General features: G+C 56.3%; 1 protein-coding gene across 1 annotated transcript in view; it reads right to left on the bottom strand.

Annotated features, from left to right (window-relative positions):
• arhgap22a (Rho GTPase activating protein 22a) overlaps positions 1 to 19,959 on the bottom strand; it is a 385,586-nt gene extending 365,627 nt beyond the window's left edge. The window contains exon 1 of the mRNA XM_072491734.1: positions 19,887 to 19,959. Coding sequence (XP_072347835.1) covers positions 19,887 to 19,920 — 34 coding nt within the window. The 5' untranslated portion in view covers positions 19,921 to 19,959. The remainder of the gene's footprint in view (positions 1 to 19,886) is intronic.
• Between the last annotated feature and the right edge of the window lie 852 nt (positions 19,960 to 20,811).

Genomic DNA, 20,811 nt, shown 5'->3' with positions numbered 1-20,811 from the left:
CCGGCTGAAACAGAGAATTCCCGGGTGTTTTACGACGGCAAAATTGGCACCGAACCCTCACCGATTCCGCGGCTGATGAGGGGCTAGCAGCGGCGTGGGGTAAAACGCCCGGCTCCCGCTGCAAAATCGGCCGGAGAATGGCCGGGTCTGTGGCCGGCATGGCAATGACCTGCAACGGTCAACATGGTGCCGGCCGTGTGCGGACCCAACCTGCTAAATACGGCCTCACAGGCCACCCCCTGGCCACTCCCACCAGTCCCTCCAGCCCTCGCGGAAGCCCCTCCCCCGCTGGACACAGTCCGCGGCCGCCACGCCGGGCTCCCGACCGCCCCGATCACACGTCAACCGCGTGGTCGGGTACACGGCTCATCGGGGGTGGAGCATCGGGGAGGGCCTTCCGATGATGCGCCAACGGCATGCAGCGCGCGACGTGATGATGCCATTTTAGAGGGGGCAGGGACTCAGAAACCAGCATCAAACCGCTGCCACCCCAATTTGGGTGTCGGAAAGGATTCTCTGCCCCATCGCCGATTACGATATCGGCATCGGGAAACGGAGAATCCCGCCTGTAGTATTTTACTTTGAAATGTGGCAATGGTTGCTCATTCAAAATATAGTTATTAGAAAAATGTTATTCAATTTTGTTTCAAATTTGGTTTAATGGGTCAAAGAGCCCAACCATTTAGTCCATGAGCTTTGCAATTCCCTTTGTTCGTTATCCCAAAGAATGAGTCAAGTTGTGAATGCCTGAGAAGGTGATTACACCGGCTATTTGATCTGTTCACATCGAGCTAAGTGACAGACAAGCTCCGCAGTCCTGCTGCATTCAGCCGCGAAGGGTGGCGGACAATTAAGCAGCCAACTGGAGGTGGAGGCCCCACAAATATCCCCATCCTCAATGATGGAGGAGCCCAACACATCTGTGCAAAAGACAAGGCTGAAACATTTGCAACCATCTTCAGCCAGAAATGCCAAGTTGATGATCCATTTTGACCTCCTCCTGAATTCCCCACTATCACAGGTGCCAGTCTTCAACCGATTTGATACATTCTGTGCACCATCAAGAAGGGGCTGAATGCACTGGATACAGTAATTAAGGCTCGAACAATACCTTGGCTGTAGCGCTGAAAACTTGTTCTCCAGAGCCAACTGCGTCCCTAGCTAAGCTGTTCGCGTACAGCTACAACACCAGCATCTACCTGTCAAGATATATCCAGTTCATAAAAATCAGGAAAACTCTGATCCAATTAGTGCTCCATAATTACTAATCCCAATCATCGGCAAAGTGATGAAATGTGATGTTGGCAGTGCTATCAAGCAGCACTTACATATGCTCACTAATATTCAGTTTGGGTTCCATCAGGGCCACTCAACTCCAGACTTCTTCACCACTTTGATCCAAACGTGGACAAAACGGTTGACTTCCTGAGGGTGAGGCGAGGGTGACCACTCTTGATATCGAGGCAGCATTTGACCGAGATTGGCATCAAGGAGCCCGAGGTAAACTGAAGACAATGGCAATCAGGGAGTAAACCTTTCCATTGATTGGTGTCGTACCTAACACAGAGGAAGATGAGTGTGGTTGATGGAGGCCAGTTTCTCAAGCCCCTGGACACCATTGTAGGGGTTACTCAGGGTAGTGTCCATGACCCAACCATTTTCAGCTGCTTCATCAATGGCGTTCTCTCCATTATGAAGTCTACTTGCCTGGGTGAATGCAGCTCCAGCAACATTCAGGAAGTACGACACATTCCAGGACAAAGCAGCCCATCCACTACCTTAAACATTCACTCCCTTCACACACAAAGCACAGTGGCAGCCGTGTGCACCGTCTACAATATGTACTGCAATGACTCAACAAGCCTCCTTTGACAGCACCTTCCAAATCCGCGATTCTGCCACCTCAAAGGACCAGGGCAGCAAGGGCTTGGGAACATCACTACCTGAAAGAGGCCTTGCAGTCACATATAATCCTGGTTTGGAAATTAATCGCCGTTCCTTCATTGTGGCTGGGTCAAAATCTACGAATGCCCACCCAAACAGCACTGTGGGTGTTCCTACACCTCAGCGACTCCGTAGTTCAAGATGGGGGATAACCACCACCTTGTCAGGGGCAATTGGCGATGGGCCAAAATTGTTGACACTCATTTGAATAAAAAATAAAAAAATAGTTGGACATCTGAAACATGCCATTAAGGGCTGAGAAATACCCCGCTATCTAACGCCCATCCAGTTAGATACGGGGTCTCAGTGGGGGACGTGTGCCCAAGGCTGCACTCAGCCCCGTTTTCCACACTGAGGAGATCTGCTCCTGGAAATCCTCAGAGCAGCGAGAGATCGGGATGCCATTTAAAAATGGCGCCTCAGTCTCTCGAGCTCCCTTTGCGACCCCCAAACCCCAAATCGCTCTAAGGGGGTCCCCGGGCCCCCTTCGACCACACTTGTGCATTGCACTCCTCTGGCCCGATCATCACTACACGAAAAATGCCGACCTGACACCCTGTCGGTGCCCCTGCCAGCTGGCAGTGCCACATGTGCACCTTGGCAGTGCCAGAGTACCACACTACTCAGAGGGCAAGCACCTGGGGGCCTCTGATCCCCTGGGAGAGCCCCTCGAGTGCCGTTCTGTCTGGTCCCCGTTTATGGAGACCAGGGCCGGGATTCTCCCCTAACCGGCGGGGCGGGTGATCCCGGTGGGATGGAGTGGCGGGAACCACTCCGGCGTCGGGCCGTCCCAAAGGTTCCGATTTCTTTGCACCTTTAGGGGCCAAGCCCTCACCGTGAGGGGCTAGGCCCGCGCCGGAGTGGTTTCCGCTCCACCGGCTGGCGTGGAAGGCCTTTGGCGCTGCGCCAGCCGGGGCTGAAACAACTTTGTCTGCCGGCAGAAGTTCCCGCATGCGCGGGAGCATCAGCGGCTGCTGACGTCATGCGCGGGGGGGGGTTCTTCCGCGTCGGCTATGGCTGAGACGGATGGAAAAGAGTGCCCCCACGGCACAGGCCCGCGATCGGTGGGCCCCGCCCCCGCCGAATATCCGGTGCCGGAGAATTCGGCGGCCGGCGGGGGCGGGATTCACGCCAGCCCCCGGCGATTCTCCGACCCGGCGGGGGGGTCGGAGAATCCCACCCCAGAACTGGACGCCGCTCACCCGAGGTCTCTGAGGCGAAGGGGATAGATCCCAACGCCTTGCTTAACTCATCCACTGCATATTGGGGTGAGCCTAGCTGTCTCGCTCTAATATGCAGATTTTCCCAAAAGTGATCCCGCCCATGATGGGCGGGCTTTACATCGCGACGTCTCGTGAGATCACGTTAGATCTCATGTGGCGTAGCGAGCCGGGTAGATCACAGGAGTGGGGCCTCCCGTCATTTTGCCACTTTGCGCCGCGACGCGCTGATTCTCAGGTGCAGCATAGCCAGCAGATTGTGCCCAGAGAGTTCTGTAGACTTTGTGGCATTCACACGCTATTTCCCTCTTGCACCATGCCTCTCAGGCAGCATGCACAATCAGTCTCTTTCCCCCTCTCCACACAACAGCCACTCACACCTCCCTGCTTCTGCTCCTTGCAGGACAGGAGAGTGTACAATTAGGCAAGAGTCAGAGACCCAGGTGCAGGGGGTCGGGATGGTTGCATCTTCTCAATCATTGGCAATGTATGCCCGCCTGGTCCACTGGGAAGAATGGCTTTTCCCAGGAGACTGCGGGTGTGGTCAGCGACCTGTCATGAAAGACTGAGCCTCCTGAAGCACTGGTGTTCAGACAGGTAGAGAGAGCTGATCGTTCTGCCTCTAAGACCCCGTGTTGAGGGGTCTTGTCCCTTCCAGCTGCTGCCTACCCACTGTGCCCTGTGGGTATGCAGTTCAGGAGGATACAGCTGCTGCTGGTCCTGTTGGAACAATTGGTGATGATATGGCTTCTGCCCTTGACCCTAGGTACAGCTGGTGGGTGGGGCTGACTAAGCTGGAGGTTCTAGACAGGTGGGCCAAGAATTTACTTTCCCACTACCACGCGTCTCCCCACTGGCGGGTGTGCCGAGCAATTTGAGTTAGAACAAAGAACAAAGAAAAGTACAGCACAGGCACAGGCCCTTCGGCCCTCCAAGCCCGTGCCGACCATGCTGCCCGACTAAACTACAATCTTCTCCACTTCCTGGGTCCGTATCCCTCTATTCCCATCCTATTCATGTATCTGTCAAGATGCCCCTTAAACGTCACTATCGCCCCTGCTTCCACCACCTCCTCCGGCAGCGAGTTCCAGGCACCCACTACCCTCTGTGTAAAAAACTTGCTGATTAGTTCGGCAGGACAATAGCATCCGACGGTTTCCCCAATGGACTCAGGAACCCACCCACCCGAATGTTGGAAGGGGAGACATTTCAGGGACATCAGCATACCCGCATGCACCACCTTCGCCTGCCTGGGAGAATTCCGGCCACAGCATCTGACAACATGGACTGAGAAGGCCCCTTGTTCAATTCCTGGGGCGTCATTCTCCAACCCCCCAGAGGGTCGGAGAATGGCCGTTCGCCGCCGTGAATCCCGCCCCCGCCGGTTGCCGAAGTCTCCGAATGGAGAAAAGTCGGCGGGGCGTTAATGTCGCCGCTGCCGCGGAGAATGTCACGGGTCTGCGCAAGGCAGACGATTTTCGGCCTGCCAATATTCTCCATTCCGGATGGGCCGGAGTCCCGTCGACGTGATGACCGTTCACGTCGACGTAAATTAAACCTCCTTTTCATCGGCGTGAACCTGTGCTCCAGGTTCACGCCGACCAGCGTGGAGGTGAGTGACGGCCTGGGGGGTTGGCTCTGGGCAGGCGATGGCGTGGCCGCAGTCTGAATGCGTGAGGAGAGGTGTGTCTCGGCTTGTGTGTGTGTGTGTGCGGCGGGGGGGGGGGGGGGTGGTTAGAGTAGGCTGGGCTCCGGGGGAGTGCCGGGAGGGGGTCCGTGCCGGGGAGGGGGATGGGGGGGTCCGTGCCGGGGAGGGGGATGGGGGGGTCCGTGCCGGGGAGAGGGATGGGGGGGGGTCCGTGCCGGGGAGGGGGATGGGGGGGGTCCGTGCCGGGGAGGGGGATGGGGGGGGGATCCATGCCGGGGGGGGGGGTGGGGGGTCTGTGCCGGGGTGGAGGTTGGGGGGGGGTCCGTGCCGGGGAGGGGGATGGGGGGGTCCGTGCCGGGGTGGAGGTTGGGGGGGGGGTCCGTGCCGGGGAGGGGGATGGGGGGGTCCGTGCCGGGGAGGGGGATGGGGGGGTCCGTGCCGGGGAGAGGGATGGGGGGGGGGTCCGTGCCGGGGAGGGGGATGGGGGGGGTCCGTGCCGGGGAGGGGGATGGGGGGGGGATCCATGCCGGGGGGGGGGGTGGGGGGTCCGTGCCGGGGTGGAGGTTGGGGGGGGGTCCGTGCCGGGGAGGGGGATGGGGGGGTCCGTGCCGGGGTGGAGGTTGGGGGGGGGGTCCGTGCCGGGGTGGAGGTTGGGGGGGGGGTCCGTGCCGGAGAGGGGGATGGGGGTATCCGTGCCGGGGAGGGGGATGGGGGGGTCCGTGCCGGGGAGGGGGATGGGGGGGGTCCGTGCCGGGGAGGGGGATGGGGGGGGTCCGTGCCGGGGAGGGGGATGGGGGGGGATCCATGCGGGGAGGGGGATGGGGGGTCCGTGCCGGGGTGGAGGTTGGGGGGGGGGTCCGTGCCGGGGAGGGGGATGGGGGGGGTCCGTGCCGGGGTGGAGGTTGGGGGGGGGTCCGTGCCGGGGTGGAGGTTGGGGGGGGGGGGTCCGTGCCGGAGAGGGGGATGGGGGTATCCGTGCCGGGGTGGAGGTTGGGGGGGGGTCCGTGCCGGGGAGGGGGATGGGGGGGTCCGTGCCGGGGTGGAGGTTGGGGGGGGTCCGTTCCGGGGTGGAGGTTGGGGGGGGGGGTCCGTGCCGGGGTGGAGGTTGGGGGGGGGGTCCGTGCCGGGGTGGAGGTTGGGGGGGGGTCCGTGCCAGGGAGGGGGATGGGGGGGTCCGTGCAGGGGTGGAGGTTGGGGGGGGGTCCGTGCCGGGGTGGAGGTTAGGGGTGTCCGTGCCGGGGTGGAGGTTGGGGGGGGGTCCGTGCCGGGGAGGGAGATGGGGGTGTCCGTGCCGGGGTGGAGGTTTGGGGGGGGGTCCGTGCCGTGGTGGAGGTTGGGGGGTGGGTCCGTGCCGGGGGGGGGCGGGGGGGGGGGGGTCCCTGCTGGGGAGGGGGATGGGAGGGCAAGTGAGTTGGTCCACCTGGCCAGGTGCCAGCCTCCAACAGTTGGACCCATGCGGTCCATGCCACCTGGCTGGGGGGAGGAGGGGATATGGGCAATGATGACATATCGTCGTTCCCCTCCCCCCACCAGGCCGTCATGTTTTCAGATCATCCAGCGATGTTGGCCGCCGTGGCGGCAGCCGCTCATGTCTATGTTGCCCTGGATGAGGAGGAGGAGGAGGAGGAGGAGGAGCGTGCCAGAGAGGCGGCGCAGGCTGCTGCAGAGGTGCAGGCGGCAGCCGCCCAGGCTGGAGGGACACCCGACCGACAGGACGAGGAGGGGGAGGAGGACGTCGCGGCCCCACGGCAACGGAGGCACCCAAGGGCGCCCCGTGTGTACCGGCCCAGGCAGTCATACCAGGACCTCACGGACCGGGAATGCAGGAGGAGACTCCGGATGAGCCGGGAAACCGTGGCACACATCTGCCACCTGCTGGCACACCTGTCACCGCGTGGCACTGGCGGGGGACACCCTCTCCCCGTGTCCGTCAAGGTTACGGTGGCCCTGAACTTTTATGCAACGGGGTCATTCCAGGCACCGAGTGGGGACCTGTCTGGCATATCGCAGACATCGGTGCACCGGTGCATCCGGGCAGTGACAGATGCCCTATATGCCATGGCGCACCGCTACATCTGCTTCCCCGTGGACCAGGCCAGCCAAGATGCCCGGGCCATGGGCTTCTCTGCCGTGGCCGGGTTCCCCATGGTCCAGGGCGCGATCGATGGGATGCACGTCGCCGTGCGGCCACCTGCAGATAACAGGGCCGTGTTCACTAATAGGAAGGGGACCTATTCGATGAACGTACAGGTGGTCTGCGACCACCGCATGATGATCCTGCACGTCTGCGCCCATCACCCAGGCAGTGTACACGACTCATTCGTGTTGTCGCGGTCATCCATCCCCGGCATGTACGAGGGACGCCATCCCCGGCTGAGGGGCTGGTTGCTGGGCGACAGGGGCTACCCATTGCGATCGTGGCTGATGACGCCTATACGGAGGCCACGCAATGAGGCGGAGAACCGCTACAATGATGCCCATGTAGCGACAAGGGGAGTGATAGAGAGGTGCTTTGGCGTGCTGAAGATGCGTTTCAGGTGCCTGGACCTCTCTGGGGGCGCCCTCCAGTATCGGTCAGATAGGGTCGGCCGCATCATTGTGGTGTGCTGCGTCCTGCACAACATAGCCCAGCAGAGGGGCGATGTGCCGCAGGCAGAGGAGGGCGGAGTGGAGGAGCAGCAGGAAGAGGCGCAGTCCTCCCCAGATGAGGGGGATGGGGGTAATGGTCAGGGCAGACGGGGTAGACACAGGCGGGTGGCTGTCCACCGTTACTGGCTGGCCCAGCGGGCACGGGACAGACTGATAGACGCCCGCTTCACTGACTAGATGGGCGTGGGAATCGGGTAGTATGGCCACAGACCGCACACCATGGCAACAGCCGACCACCCACACCCCCCACCCATCCACCCACCCAGCACCCTCACCCCCCTCCCCAACCCCAACCCCACACACCCCACCCGCATGCACACCACCCCCCCACTCCCAATTGCCGATCCACCGGCGGCACAACGGGCCGGGCTCACCCAGTTGCGGGTGGACGCGTGTCTATCGCAGGCCATGGAGAATGATGACAACCCGCCTCCGATGAGCTCCTGGCTCTACATCGTTGGACTATCTCTGACCCATGGCCACAGTACCACCATCCACCCGGACCATCCCTGCATGCGGCTGTGACACTGCAGCGCACGGTCCCGTCCTCTGCCCGGGGGATGTTGATGGCGGCCCGGGGGAAGGGGGCAGACTCACCTGGGGCTGAAGTATGACCACCCCTCACACACACACTTGCGCTCAACGTACATGCCACCCCCGCACACTTTGGACAGAGCACAAAGGCAGCTTCTGTAGGTTTAACATTGACTTTAATAACCAAAGGAGTTCATGCACGTGCCCTAGCCCCTAAAACTCATCTGTGCCCTGCAACCGTGCCAACTTACTCAGTGTCTTATTGTTTGGCCTTACGGGCCCTTTGACTACGTCTACGTGGTTCCCCAGACGGTACAGCAGAACTGGAGGTGGACTCCTGTGATTCCTGCCCTCTTACACTGGATCCCTTTGGCGGCCGTTTCCTGGGGCGTCCTGGCCTAGATGGGCCAGGCTGCGGCCCGGGCGACTGGGATGGCGAGCTGCCAGCCTGTCCTGCCCGTTGCCCACCCGATGCACCTGGGACGGAAGGGGGGGGAGTCTGAGGTGTCGCGGTGTACCGGGACCTCCCCTACAGAGGGAGCCGGGACGGACCACACCACCTCCTCCTCCCTCGGGGTGCCCGATGGCCCCCAGGCCTCTACATGGGTGGGGGATGCGAACGGACTGGCCATCCGACACGCCCCCGACATCTGGCGCTGCCAGTCCTGGAGGCCCGTGCTGGTATCGACAGGGGTCTGCAGGTTTGCAGCCATGGAGCCCAGGGGGTTGGCAAACCCTGTCTGTGACAGTGCGACGCCGGCTCGCACATGGCCACTGGCGCGATGCCCTCAGCGATGGCCTGCAGAGACTGGGCCATGGCCTGCTGAGACTGGGCCATGGCCTGCAGAGACTGGGCCATGGCCTGCTGAGACTGGGCCATGGCCTGCTGAGACTGGGCTATGGCGTTGAGCGCCTCTGCCATCTGGTGCTGGCACTGGCTCATGGCCTCCTGTGAGAGGGCAGCCATTTCCTGGGCCACAGACGCCGCCTGCACGGAAAGCCCCAGGCTTCGCAAACCGTTCCCCATGTCTGACACCGTCGCACCCATTGCCTCCACCGCGGACGCCACCCGTGCGGTGTCGGCCTGGGTGGCACGCATGACCGGCACCACTCCCAGCTCCTGGAAGCGGGTGGACTCCTCTACCTGCGACTGCAGCCGCCGCAAGCCGCCCGTCACGCTCTTCGCTCGTCTCCGGGTCGGTGGTTGCATCGGATCTATGTGTGGGTGTGGTAACTCCAGGAACCCGGGATCCATCTGGGCGGCAGATGTTCGCTTGGGCTGGGCTGCCCTCCGACCGCCCGGCCCCTCTGCTGCTCCTACCTCCACCTGCTGTACCGGGACGGCTGTGTTGTGCGCACCAGTGAGTGTACCAGATGCCTCATCACTAAAGTGCCCAACCGAGGTGAGTGTTTCTGCGATGGTGGAGGGTGTTGGTGACAGCAGTGGCGTTGTGTCGTGCTCTTCGTCCCATTCTGAGTCCATGGCACTTTGGGGTGGGGGTTCGTCTCCACCCATCCACTCTGAGTCACTGTCCGGTATTTCGTCTTCCTGGGTAGTGCTGTCCCGGGTACTGCTGTCCCGGGTAGTGGTGTCCCGGGTAGTGGTGTCCAGGGTAGTGGTGTCCTGGGTAGTGGTGTCCTGGGTAGTGGTGTCCTGGGTAGTGGTGTCCTGGGTAGTGGTGTCCTGGCTCGGATGTGACGGGGGCCTGTGGCTGCCCCCCTCATCGCTGGGTGGTCGCTCCCGCACATGACGGGGGTGTCGTCTCCCTGTTGCTCCAGGTCTCTCCGTCTCCCGTGGTGTGCGAGGGGCATCCTGCGGGCGTCGCATGCTGGAGGGTGCGGGTCTCTCCGTCTCCCGTGGTCTCCGAGGGGCATCCTGCGGGCGTCGCATGCCGGAGGGTCCGGGTCTCTCCGTCTCCCGTGGTCTCCGAGGGGCATCCTGCGGGCGTCGCATGCCGGAGGGTCCGGTCTCTCCGTCTCCCGTGGCCTCCGAGGGGCATCCTGCGGGCGTCGCATGCCGGAGGGTCCGGGTCTCTCCGTCTCCCGTGGCCTCTGAGGGGCATCCTGCGGGCGGTCTGCATCTGCGGGGATGGGTGCCTGGACGTTTGGTCCTGCGATACACAATGAAGCATGCATGGTTAGACATCAGGCAGTGATCAGGTGATACGGGGGAGGGGGATATAGGGGAGGGGGGATATGGGGACGGGCTGTCGGTGGCTCACTTGCTACTACGCCCCCGACCTCTGCATCAGCAACCTCCCGGTCCTCAGGTCCGCCAGCCAGTTCCAGGGCCCTTTCCTGGTGTTCGGTCAGTGGCCTCTCATCAGCGGGCCCTCCTCCAGTCCTCACATGCTCCCTATTGTTGTGTGCGCGCTTCTCCTGTGGGGGGGGGGGGGGGGGTGGCAGGGGTAAAAGGCAACACTGTTAGGCAGGTATATGAATGCACGCCATCGGTTGCGCGTGCATTGCAGAGGTTAAGGTTAGGGCTGGATTCACTTGGGGATATGGGGGAGGGGGGGATATGGGGGAGGGGGGATATGGGGGAGGGGGGATATGGGGGAGGGGGGATATGGGGGATGGGGGATATGGGGGAGGGGGGGATATGGGGGAGGGGGGATATGGGGGAGGGGGAGATATGGGGGAGGGGGGATATGGGGGAGGGGGGATATGGGGGAGGGGGGATATGGGGGAGGGAGGGATCTGGGGGAAGGGGGGATATGGGGGAGGGGGGGATCTGGGGGAGGGGGGGATATGGGGGAGGGAGGGATCTGGGGGAGGGGGGGATATGGGGGAGGGGGGATATGGGGGAGGGGGGGATATGGGGAGGGGGGGGATATGGGGGAGGGGGGATATGGGGGAGGGGGATATGGGGGAGGGCGGGATATGGGGAGGGGGGATATGGGGAGGCTCACCCTGCCTGCTCTGACGAGGTCGTTCACCTTGTTGTGGCACTGGGTGCCTGTCCGTGGTGTCAGGGCCGCAGCGGTGACGGCCTCTGCCACTTCCCTCCACAGACGCCGGCTGTGGCGTGGGGCAACTCTGCGGCCGTGCCCGGGATACAGGGCGTCCCTCCTCTGCTCCACCGCGTCCAGGAGCGCCTCCACATCGCGTGACTCGAACCTCGGGGCTGAGCGGCGGCCAGCCATCCAGTCGGGTGTTGCGGTCGGGTGTTCCGGTCGGGTGGGGGGGGGGGGGGAGCAGCGCGGCCTTACGAGCCGTCACGCCGCGCAGTGCGTATGACGCTGCACGGCGTGAACCACTGCGCAAGCGCGGATCCCGTTACGTCGCTGCTAGCCCATTTCGGGCCGGAGACTATCGACCCATTTTTCCGACGTGACGCAAGTCGGATTTGCGCCGTTTTTTGCGCCGATCGGCGGACTTTCCGCCGATAACGGAGAATTTCGCCCCTGGTTCGTGGCTGCAGTAGCCCAAGGTAGAACATAGAATAGAATAGGACATAGAATTCCTACAGTGCAGAAGGAGGCCATTTGGCCCATCGAGTCAGCACTGACCCTCGGAACGAGTACCCCACCCCATAACCCAGTATCTCCACCTAACCTTTTGGACACTAAAGGGCAATTTAGCATAGCCAATCCACCTAACCTGCACGTCTTTGGACTGTGGGAGGAAACCGGATGAGGAAACCCACACAGACACGGGGAGAAAGTGCAAACTCCGCACAGACAGTCACCCGAGGCCGGAATCGAACCGGGGTGGATGGCGCTGTGACGAAGCAGTGCTAACCACTGTGCCGCCCGTATGGATAGGGATATCACGCGGGAACAATGGGTGGGATGCTCCGCCCCGCCAAGCCACATTTCTAACCCCGTCGGCGGGACACTCCGTTACGCTGGTCGGTCAATCGGGTTTCCCGTTGTGGGGCAGCCTCACGCCGTCGGGAAACCCCCGGGCGCCGGCTAAACGGAGAACCCCGCCGGCGGAGAATCCCGCCCCATGAGTTGCTTGTACCCATGAGATGGTGTCAGCATCTTCAGGGGAAGAGGGAATGTGGTTGCATTGAGAGGGGAAGAATTCGTATCCGTCATGAGATCTAAAAACAAAAGATGATTTCATTGGCGCCCCCTCCCAAGCAACATGAAGTAGAATATTTGGGATATGTCAGCTGGTAAGGTGCTGTTGACGTCAAATCAAATGATCAGGAAGAGCTCTGAGAACAGACAGAATAGGACTTAATAGCACAGTGGATTTGCAAGAATGGTAAAGATTAATTAAAAAATTAAAATGGTGTTCAGCTTATAATACTGTCTCCAGTACTGTTTATAAATCTTCCAGACTCTGAAGCCTCACTGTGTGATGTACAGTCTGGTAACACATGCCTACCTGTGTTATTCTCAATGAATATTCTGTTGTATTATGTATGCTGGGATAACACAGGCTGCAACTGGATGCAGTTTTAACCAAAAGATACTCCAGACCTTGAAGTTAGTTCAATCTGATTTATTGAACCTGTAGCACAGTTAGCACAGTTCGCTATGAGTTCGACTCTCTGCTAACCTAAGTGTGGTTACTCTGTCTGACTGAACCAGACTAGCTCTTAGCCACGTGCTGGGGGTGTGATACTGTACATACACCCTGACTCACTCTGCAGGTGTTCATCAGTGGAAAGAGTGGAGTGCGAGTGCCTCGTGCCTTTTATAGCGAGATACCACCCCCGAGTGTCCCGCCAGCTCATTGGTCATGTCCTGTTCTCTGTGTTCATTAGGGGCCTGTCTGTGCCTGTTTGTATATCATTATCTGCATGTCTGCATATCATGACATATTCGATGCTGTTGAAGGTGTTTAGTGCCCTCGTTTATTCTTTGTGTTGCAACAATGTCCGAGTATCAAGCAGAGAATTGATTGCTTTAAGTCTTGCCTCTGATTTCTTCTTCAGAAAAGGGGAACTTACCAAAAAAAATGCATGTGTCAGGAAGTGTGAGACAGAGACTGGGTTTAAAAGTCTGACAAAGTTAAAACAAAAATAACTACTGGTAAAACCCTGAAGGGACAATTTTGGGGTCAATCAGTCAAGGGAAGACATATTGGACGGCATTCTCCGCCCGTTGCGATTCACATTTCCTGCCGGGAGTGCACCCCCCACACGTGGGCTTCCCAACGCTGTGGAGTGGTTGCAATGGGAAGTCCCATCGACAGGCGGTGGGAGTAGGGATAGGTTTTAACATCTTAAAAGAAGAGAGAGAGTTGAAGAGTTGGAGAGAAATCCAAAATTTAAGAGCCTCTAGGTCTGATGTTAATGCAGGCGATATTCCCTATAGGAGGATGCATATAGTTGGGATAGAGATTTGGATGTGAGGAAGATGTGGATTAAAGGGTTAACATCAGAAGCACCTCATGTTGATGTAACTATGATGCACTGTCACATGATTAACTAACTGATCTGGAGGATAGGAGGAGTACAATCTCATAGAGAGTTACTGAGATGTACGTGGAGCTGGAAATAAATAGTAAAAGTAGCTGTCTTAGGGAAATGGACAAACAATAAGAACCCCATCTAGACTATGATCAGTGCAGTGGTTAGCACTGCTGCCTCACGGTAGGCCCTGATCGCGGGCCAGGCCACCATGGGCCCCTCCCCCCCCCCCCCTCCCCCCGGGGTTGGATCCCCCCATCCCCCTCCAAGACGGCCCACGGAGACACACCTTCCAGGTCCCGCCGTGTGAGACCTGAGTAACCCACGCCGGTGGGACTCGGCCAAACCTGTTGGCCACTCGGCCCATCGGGGCCCGGAGAATCGCTGGGGGACCGCTGTCAACGGCCCCCGACTGGCGCGGTGGGAATCCCGCGGGCCCCCGAGAATTGCCGCTGGAGAATGGGGAAGCCGGCATCGGAGCAGCGGGGCACGATTCTCGCGCCCCCCCCCCCCCCCGCCGCGGGGATTCTCCGACCCGGGGCCGGGTTGGAGAATCCCGGCCGTGATCTCTACCACCGAGAAGGACAAGGGCAGTAGACACATGGGAACACTACCACCTGCAAATTCCCCTCCAAACCACACACCACCCAAACTTGGGAATATATTGGCTGTTCCTTCGCTGTCACTGGGTCAAAATTCTGGAACTCCCCCCGAACAGCACATTGGGTGTACCTACACCCCATGGACTGCAGCTGCTCAAGAAGGCGGCTCAGCACCACCTTCTCAAAGGGCAATTAGGGATGGGTAACAAATGTTGGCCGAGCCAGCAACGCTCATATCCCATGAAAGATTAAACGTAGAAATTGACAGGAATGTCATATAAGTAGATTGAGTGTTCATCCCCTACCACAGAATCACTACAGTGCGGGAGGCCAATCGGCCCATCGAGTCTGCACTGACCCTCTGAAAGTGCACCTCACCTAGGCCCAATCCTTCACCCTCTCCCCGCAACCCCACATTTTGTGGACACTTCAGGGGCAACCTATCGCGGCCAATCCATCTGATCCACGCATCTTTGGACTGTGGGAGGAAACCGGAGCACCCGGAGGAAACCCACGCAGACACGGGGAGGACATGCAAACTCCACACTGACAGCCACACGAGGCCGGAATCGAACCCGGGGTCCCTGGCGCTGAGAGGCAGCAGTGCTAACCACTGTGCCACCGCGCCTCCCCTCGGTTTGCTAACTTATAGGCCCAATGTTAGTTCAGTACAAAACTTCCAATGAAGCACTTCATCACTGAAGTGAATGCCTCTGCAGTCAGCCTCCCTGTCTGTCTATTCCGCATACCTCGAATTTCACCCAAACAAATTTCTTACTCCCTCGATTTCACCCTTGCGACCCTTTTATAAGTCTGATCACATTCACAAAACAAATGCTTTTCGCGACGACCAATTTAGGGTGTGTCCCCCCCGCCCCCCGCAAAGTGGGGAATAAATAATTTTACTCTGCTTCAGTTGCCAATTTATATCATGGGAAAAAAAAATCTCGTGATTAAAATATATTCATGTCAGGCCACACTGCGATCCTCCTGGGTGGCGGAGCAGGCTTGAAGGGGCTGAGTGGCCTCCTCCTGCTCCTCACGGAAAGGGGCGTCACGTTGTTCAAACTGTGAAAATAGGGAGTGTTTTATTCTAAAAACAACGCACCATTTCTCCCATGATGCGCTGCCCTCCTGACAATGTTGTCACTTCCTCTGCCGTTGACAGCGAGAGAGAGACGTCCATTTACATAGCGCCGCTCACTTCCTCAGATTGTCACCAAGCCCGTGACAGCGGGGGAATTATTTTCGCAGCCACTCTTGCGATGTAGGTGAACTAATTTGCACGCAGCGGGCTCCCAACAAACAGCAATGCGATAATGACCACTCAAAACATTTTGTTTTGACAATGGCGTTGGTTGGGGGTAAATTTTGGCAGGGCCCACCTCCCCAGCTGTCCTGTGGAATGGTACAGGGTCCTGGTCTAAGAAAGAAGCTTCCCTTGACAGAGAAATATTTAATTATTTCGCTTTGGAATATCGGAATCACAGAATAATACAGCACATGGAAATCTCCTGACCTGCCTGCCTAATCCCATTTGCCAGCACTCGGCCCATAGCCTGGAATGTTATGACGTGCCAAGTGCTCATCCAGGGACTTTTTAAAGGATGTGAGGCAACCCGCCTAGACTACCCTCCCGGGCAGTGCATTCCATTCGTCACCACCCTCTGGGTAAATAAGCTTTTCCTCAAATCCCCTCTAAACCTCCTGCCCCTCACCTTGAACTTGTGTCCTCTCTGTGGTGATATTCTTCACTGTAAATACACAAGCGGTTAATGTAAATACACTACACCTAGCTAGACACTAGAGGAAACACCAGAGACATGACACACAGACATTCAACCAATAGGTCAGTAAGATAGGACACGACCAATGGGCATTCACGATACACACAGATGTGACACTACCACAGGGGGGCATTACACCAACCCATATATAAGGACACAGCACACATGATCTTTCTCTTTCCAGTGGAGATACTCAGTGAGTACAGACACAGGGTTGATTGAACATCACACCCACCACGTGGATTGTAGCAGACTGATTTGTCTGTCTGAGTAGCTATAGAAGGATTAACAGTAGAGTCGAATCCAAGTAGGAGAATCATTAACAGTTAAATAAATGTGTTAAAGCTATCTCCAAGTCTGAACCTTCCTTTGTCAGAGTATACATCAAGGAAGCAGCTTATGCTACGTCAAGAAGATAACAAAACTCGTAACTGCCATTCAACTCAGGGGGAAAAAACACTCCCTCTCCAGCCTAGATATGTCCATGTCTCCAGAGTGAGTACTGAGATGACGATCTACGGACTCAGAGGGGAAAATGCTACCACGCAAACCACAATCTCAACCACTGGCTTGCCCCGGGGCAGGATGATCATTGTCAAATGGCACAGCGAGTGTCAGAACTTGAGATCCATCCTCAAAACAAAGTTCCTCCTTTCACTTTGTTCACTCGCTGATTACAGATCAGGCACTTCCTCACAGAAAATGAGGGAGAAATGCTCCAGGAATTGGTCACTTTGTTAAGATATTCCACTTTAATAGGCTCTCTCACTTTATAACGTAACATTCACATCACAAAAAGAAACAGACACTGAGCATCTCCAACAAGAATGAAAATGACTTATTGTCACAAGTAGGCTTCAAATGAAGTTACTGTGAAAAGCCCCTAGTCACCACATTTTGGCACCTGTTCGGGGAGGCTGTTACAGGAATTGAACCGTGCTGCTGGCCTGCCTTGGTTTGCTTTCAAAGCCAGCGATTTAGCCCTGTGCTAAAGAGAGAATCTAATCATCTCCCCTCGCCAGTCAATGGTTTTGCCACCTTGAAACCCCCACCATCAATGGGGTTGCTGTTCACTACACGCTGAACTGAATTGGCCATTTATACTATAGAAACAAGAGCAGACCAGAGGGTGAGAATTCTGTGGTGTATTACTCACCTCTTACCTCCCCAAAACCTGCCAACAACAAGGCACAAGTCAGGAGTGTGATGAATACTCTCCACTTGCCTGGATGAGTGCAGCTCAAGAAGCTTGACGCCATTCAAAACAAAACAGCCCGCTTGATTGGCACCCCATCCACTGCTAGGAAAACGCTAAAGTTCCCTCACAGAATTGGGGGTTTTTATTAATAAGAAGACTGCTCCCAAGTATAAAGGGGATATAGATTACACTGTTTTGTTGATGGAGAAGTGATGACTGAACACAAGACCTGCTTTCCACTTCTTATTATAGAGTTACCATCGGAGCTTAACATCCACCACCTTAAACATTCACTCCCTCCACCACTGACATACCGAGGTAGCAGTGTGTACCATTGCTGTAGCAACTCTCCAAGGCTCCCTTGACAGCACCTTCCAAACCAGCAACCTAAAAGGACACGGCAACAGATACAGGGGAACACAACCACCTGCAAGTTCCCCTCCAGGCCACACACCGTCCTGACTGGAAATATATCACCATTCATTTACTGTCAGAGAGTCAAAATCCTGGAACACCCTCCCTAACAGCACTGTGGGTGTACCTACACCACATGGACAGCCGCAGTTCGTGAAGGTAGCTCACCACCGCCTTCTCAAGGGCAATTCGAGAGGGGCAATAAATGCTGGGCCCAGTCAGCGACACGCACATCCTGTAAATGAATCCCAGGCATGCATTCCGGACCGTCCCCACCCTCTGGGTAAAAAGGTTTTTCCTCACATGCCCCCTAAAAAGGCGGCATGGTGGCACAGTGGTTAGCACTGCTGCCTCACAGCGCCAGGAACACGGGTTCGATTCCGGCCTTGGGTGACTGTGTGGAGTTTGCACGTTCTCCCCCTGTCTACGTGGGTTTCCTCCGGGTGCTCTGGTTTCCTCCAACAGTCCAAAGATGTGCAGGTTAGGTGGGGCTACGGGGATGGGGCGGCTGAGTGGGCCTGGGTACAGAGGGACAATGTAGACTCAATGGGCCGAATGGCCTTCTAAACCTCCTGCCTCTCTCCTTGAACTGGTGTCCCCTCGTGTCTGATCCTTCAACTAAGGGGAGCAGCACTCCATACCCACCCTGTCCATAATCTTATACACCTTGATCAGGTCACCCCTCAGTCTTCTCTGCTCCAACGAAAACAACCCAAACTCAACGTGGCAGGCCAAGGATTGAGGAGGGAACGTGCCCAGCGTTGAGGATGAAGGAAAAACTTGAATCTCTCGATTGTACGATAAACGGCAATGCTGTCAATGCTCGGCTGGGCGATCGTGTTGCAAAAATCTCTGACATGATCTCAACAAACCGTAGAGTCCTTCGAAAATAGGATCCCTACAGTGCAGGAGGAAGCCATTCAGCCCATCGAGTTTTCACGATCCTCTGAAAGAGCACCCTACCTAGCCCCCCTCCCCCACCCTATCCCCGTAATCCCACCTAACCTCCACATGTTTGGATCCTAAAGGCCAATCCACTTAACCTGTAACCTCTTTAGACATCACACCAACAGATTCAAAAACAGCTTCTTCCCCGCTGTTACCAGACTCCTGAATGGCCTTCTTCTGAACTAAACTGATCTTTCTATGCACCTTTACAGTTGTAGCACAATATTCCGTATGCTTTACCCAATGTCTACGTATTTACTTCATGTATTTATCGTACGTCCTATGTTTATCATGTATGGAGCGATCTGCCTGGACTGTACGCACAATACTTTTCACTGTACCTCTGTACACCTGACAATAAATCAAAATCTAATCTAACTGCTTAACTTGACCGTCTGTGAGCAAAGTACTGTCACACGGGGCTGTTGAAAGTCATTCACAAACCAAATTCCTCCAGGGGGAGATGAACAGCAGTGTGCCCCATTTCACCATAGATTATTTATAAACTCCTTTCTTTAAAAAAAATAAATTTAGAGTACCCAATTCATTTTTTCCAATTAAGGGGCAATTTAGCGTGGCCAATCCACCTACCCCGCGCATTATTTGATTGTGGGGGCGAAACCCACGCAAACACGGGGAGAATGTGCAAACTCCACACGGACAGTGACCCAGGGCCGGGATCGAACCTGGGACCTCAGCGCCGTGAGATAACCTCCTTTCTGAGGACACTAGAATACTGCTCCCCCCACGACGGACAGGCGATCGATACTTTATTGCCGAAGCGATCAATAAATGAAGGCTTTGACTTTTGGTATATCCTTCTGCAGATAGCAGGCACAGGGAGGCTGCAGGCAGAGCAGAATTTCTGTCTGACCATCGCTGCTCCCAAAGCCAATTGCTCTAATGGAAGTGCCCATCAGGATGAGCGACTGCTCTATTATATTATATGTCTCCTGTCCAGTCAGCCTTCAGTTTGATACAACAAGAGAGAGAAAAATAATCTGCCTCTGCCCGTGGATGTTTCATTCACACTGTCGGTGCAATCTTGCAATATAAGCAATTCCTTCTCAAGTTGGAAGGTGAGATTAATGCAGTTGTGAAACTTGTATGGAAAATAAATAAAAGCCAAGCTCGGTGATGCAGCAGGAGTTAATTATCAGTTTTGTTAGCCAGTTCTATCTAGCACTGGAGCAAACTAATACAACTGTCCCAGCTTACTGACATCTGTAAATTCAGGGATGCCGGGGAATTTAATATTGCAAGAAGGGGAAAATTAGTCTCCTGTTTCATTTCTTTACAGCTTTGAAATCTAATTTGACTGTATGTTAGCCTTCTGCTCACTCTCTCTGTCTCTCTGCGTCCAGAGGACTCATTCTCCCGCGCCACTCCACCACATCTTTAACTCTTACTCCATTCTCCCCAGCTTTGCAAAGGGTGCAACGGGTAAAACAATAAAGTGGAGGTGAAGCCAGTATCACTGAACTGTGCAAGGACCAGTATAACCGCTGCATCTCTGCTCTGTGCCCCAGGTAAATGAGCAAACAACCACTGTTTATATACATGGCACTTACCTCTCCTGACCTGCCTTATCTTGGGACTCAGCATGGTCTCAGTCCTCTTGTCTTCTTGTTTGAGACGCTCAGCATACCGTCACTCTCCCTCCTCGCACACTGTCTCACCTCCTGATGCCATCACCCCCTTCGCCAGCAGCCTCCCCTCTGGTCAGCTGCATCAGAGAGAAGCATCGTACCATCCCCTCCGACTGACAGTCGCGGAATGATGCGTCTACGCATCGGGCTAAAATAAATCCTTATGCATTATTTATCTGGCCCTGAATTAATTCTGCTCCAAACTAACCATTAAGTACTTGAGACATTACCACTGATAAATCATGGGAGCACACAGTGGGGGGGGGGGTTTACTGATGGCTCTCTTTCCTAATTGGCCCGTGCCCAATGTTATTAAATATGCCTTTAACATGGCAGAAGCAGCAGTCGCTCATTGTCCAGTTAATGCCTGCAGTGACTGCAACATGAATCGAATCAATAGGTTCAGCATACTGGAGAGGAGCAGACAGGGACACGCAGGTCAAGATGGACACACAGTTAATAACCCTGCACCGGGTGGGAAATAATAGGCAACTGTCCTTGGGAGAGGAAGACACATGTTTTCCAATGCACCTTTGGGCGAGTGGGGTAAGCAGGGTTAATATCTGAGGGACACGATGGAAACACCTCGACTTCTTGGCTCAGAAAGGCAGGACCGTTCCGTTTTATTGCTCCTCCAGCACACACATTGCGGCAATTATTACCCCTCTGGAGTTGAGATTCCCAGAATATTACACAGAGTTTCCAGCACAGTAAACAGGCCATTCAGCCCACCTGGTGGATGCAAGTGTTTATGCTCCACACGAGCGCCTCTCTTAATTTCATTCTACCTGCTGATCCTCCTATACCGCCCTCCCTCACGCCCTAATCTAGCTTCTTCTTAAATGCA

This window comes from Scyliorhinus torazame, chromosome 28 (assembly GCF_047496885.1).
Source record: "Scyliorhinus torazame isolate Kashiwa2021f chromosome 28, sScyTor2.1, whole genome shotgun sequence".
NCBI lineage: Eukaryota > Metazoa > Chordata > Chondrichthyes > Carcharhiniformes > Scyliorhinidae > Scyliorhinus > Scyliorhinus torazame.
The sequence above is the reverse complement of the archived record's forward strand: the minus strand, read 5'-3'. Positions and strand labels throughout refer to the sequence as shown.